Source organism: Salvelinus namaycush, chromosome 13 (genome assembly GCF_016432855.1).
Source record: "Salvelinus namaycush isolate Seneca chromosome 13, SaNama_1.0, whole genome shotgun sequence".
In the NCBI taxonomy this organism is placed as follows: Eukaryota; Metazoa; Chordata; class Actinopteri; order Salmoniformes; family Salmonidae; genus Salvelinus; species Salvelinus namaycush.
Genome location: NC_052319.1, coordinates 34,726,841 through 34,730,019, shown reverse-complemented (window position 1 = coordinate 34,730,019; position 3,179 = coordinate 34,726,841). Strand labels below are relative to the sequence as shown.

General features: G+C 41.1%; 1 protein-coding gene across 1 annotated transcript; it reads right to left on the bottom strand.

The window, feature by feature from the left end:
- Positions 1-542: 542 nt before the first annotated feature.
- Positions 543-2,023, bottom strand: LOC120057979 (mid1-interacting protein 1-B-like). Its single transcript, XM_039006465.1, has one exon. It carries the CDS (start codon positions 1,796-1,798, stop codon positions 1,322-1,324), a length of 477 nt encoding a protein of 158 aa, XP_038862393.1. The 5' UTR covers positions 1,799-2,023; the 3' UTR covers positions 543-1,321.
- Positions 2,024-3,179: the final 1,156 nt, after the last annotated feature.

Sequence of the window (3,179 nt, the reverse complement as noted above, 5' to 3'; positions counted from 1 at the left end):
AGTTGGAGGATGGTACAAACAGTTGAAATGTATTGGGGTCAGTTGGAGGATGGTACAAACAGATGAAATGTATTGGGGTCAGTTGGAGGATGGTACAAACAGATGAAATGTATTGGGGTCAATTGGAGGATGGTACAAACAGATGAAATGTATTGGGGTCAGTTGGAGGATGGTACAAACAGATGAAATGTATTGGGGTCAGTTGGAGGATGGTACAAACAGATGAAATGTATTGGGGTCAGTTGGAGGATGGTACAAACAGATTAAATGTATTGGGGTCAATTGGAGGATGGTACAAACAGTTGAAATGTATTGGGGTCAGTTGGAGGATGGTACAAACAGATGAAATGTATTGGGGTCAATTGGAGGATGGTACAAACAGATGAAATGTATTGGGGTCAGTTGGAGGATGGTAGCTGGTTGAAATGTATTGGGGTCAGTTGGAGGATGGTAGCTGTTAGAAATATAGTCCTGTTCCACAACATTCTAGGTGATGTGTTGCTAAGCAAAGAACAGAAATAACAAATGACTTTCAGTTATAAAAACAAGTTTATTTCTCCATACAAATATATTCAATACAAAACATAAAATAGTACATTAAATAAATGGTCTTATAGAGTTTCACCTCTCCATAATTACCATGGCAATAACACCATAATAACATGATCTCTTGGAATCCTTCATTATTTCAGAAGAACCATCTGTTGATTCCAGTTCAATGATCATAGCATTGGGATCATAGGCAAGAATCTGTCAAGCCTCCTCCATTTAGCTAAGCACATAATAAAGACACAATAGGAAGAAGTACAAAACCTGTACAGACTATTTGACACATTGGCATCATTAGACATGCTAAATCCTATGCGCATTTATCCCTTAATGGGATGTTCAAAATGTAGCCAAATGTCTGCGGTCATGCACTTCTTCAACCATGAAATATACAGCTCTCAAACATACAGTATGAGGTAATAAGTTATACATCAATATTAAATAAAAGTATAAATATGTATTATATGTATACCACTTGAGCTGAATGCATGGGTCACGGTTGAACACGGCTCATAAAACATAGACTGTGCGCAAAACCGAGTGCAAAACAGGGGGTAATGGAACCCAGGTATACCACATTGCAGTTCAACCACAACATTACTTTGGATCAACAAAGGTTAAATATTACATCTGTTTTTTTCTTTCTCTCTCCATCTATTCAAAAGAATTTCATAAGTGATAGACTATTCATTTCAGTTCAACTCCTTTCCGCTAAATAATACAACATCGATCATCAGGGAATGCGGGATCGCTCGGGTCATTACGCTACACTTTAGTAGCATCCAACACCGATCTCCTGCTTGTAGCGGTTGGTGAGAGTGTTGGCCTGTTGCGTCAGCTTGGACAGCACCCCGTGAAGCCCTGTCATGTGGAACTGGAACTGCTTTTGCAGGTTAACCTCGTCTTCCTCGGACGACACCTCCGATTCTTCTTCCTCGGAATCAATCCGAGAGCTGGGACCCCGGCTCTCCTTGAGCTTCTCGGCTTCCTCGGCGCGCATCACTCCCCACTCGATGTCGCAGCGGATGGACTTCAGGAGCTGGTAGTAGCTGTACATGTCGCCGTCCTCGATGTCGCTGTTTCCCGAGCTTTTGAGGGCGGCCATCTCCCTCTCTTCTTCCAGTGGGACGTCCCGCAGCAGGCTGGGCACCATCACCGTCTGGTCCATGTTGTTGACGGCTCCAATGAAGCGGTTCATGGAGTTGAACAGGGAGTTCTTCTGCAGGTGGGATTCTGAGATTTGCATCATTTTCTCTACTCTGTTGTTGATTCTCAAACTTATTTTTGAAATAAAAGTTGTAACTGTCAATCGGAGCTGGATAGTTTGTTTATCTATTTGTGCAACCCTTCTCTAATTATTTTCTAATCGCTTTGGAAAGGGGCCCCTTGATTGATGTGTTTTCGTGTCAGTGCAGCTTTCCGTGTTCCAAGCTGAGGGAGAGTTCGGCAGTTATCTTGTTTGTTCTTGTGCCTGTTCCTTTTCGTTTTTGTTCTGACTCTCTCTGGTCCTCGGTCGGATCTTTATAAAGCAGGTGGTTTCGTGTCCAAGGGCGTTCCCAGCAGCTCAGAACCTGTTTGTAAGGAGTGTTCTTCATCTACAGTTGTAACCGGACTCCAATGACCTATAATAGCACATGTTTTGCATGGTTTGCATGAAGGGGAGCGGCCTCCAAATAGAGATAGTAGTTAACCCCGACCCTGCCTGTGCCCAATAGCAAAGAAATGCATCTTCTGCAGACCAAATGATATTAGTTTCATTCGTTCAATGCCCTGCAGTAAAATGTGTTAAATGTATCCAATATCTATGTGCGCGCAATTGTCAGTGTTGCCCATCAACCTCTGAAACGCAACACAATGGTAGGCTATGTATTCTCTGAAAACATTCACACATCAAGCACACTAAAAACGAATTATAGTTTGCCTTGCAATCAAATGCGAACTTCATTCCAACCTGGTCTCAGAACATTTCGTATTCATCTGTATTATCCGAGACACTTCATTTGTATATGTTACGTTTTGTGTGGTATGTATTAATTTGTGGATGTCCAGCATTCAATTCTTATGCTATGTTACAAATTACAATTCGTATTATATGTAAAAAAAAAAAAAAAAAAAAAAAAAAACAATTGACCAAAAAAGTAGTAAAAAACAGATAAAATTATTTATCTTTAATCTCGCAGTGCTTCTTACATTTCATTCAATTCGCAAGAGGCTGAATGTATCTCACCAGAGAAAGCATCCAAGTGAAGGAAACAGCGCCCCTCTGTCTCAGTATGTGTAGCTTATCTATCGAATGCTGTCTGGTCAAAATGAGTGACATTGTTGCGGTCAGTAGCATTGAATTCAAGGGAAGCCAGCGAGCATTTGGCCTCCCTTGATAAAAAAGTATTAAATAATAGACAATCAGCATTGAGCTAAACAGAGTGAGCTCAACTGTGAATGGTCCTGGCTCACCCAAAAAAAGTGTAACGGAAAGTCAGTTTAGATTCGGCTTCAGACCAATCACATCAGAAGCCAAACATCATTGATGACATTGGCGTTTCTGTACAAATAGGGTGAGTCAACATGTTTTTCTACTTGTTTTTCTACACACACACACACATACACACACACACACACATCAGTACCAT

Excerpts from the sequence above, each read along its gene's own strand:
- LOC120057979 (XM_039006465.1), bottom strand. The coding sequence starts at position 1,798 with ATGATGCAAATCTCAGAATCCCACCTGCAGAAGAACTCCCTGTTCAAC.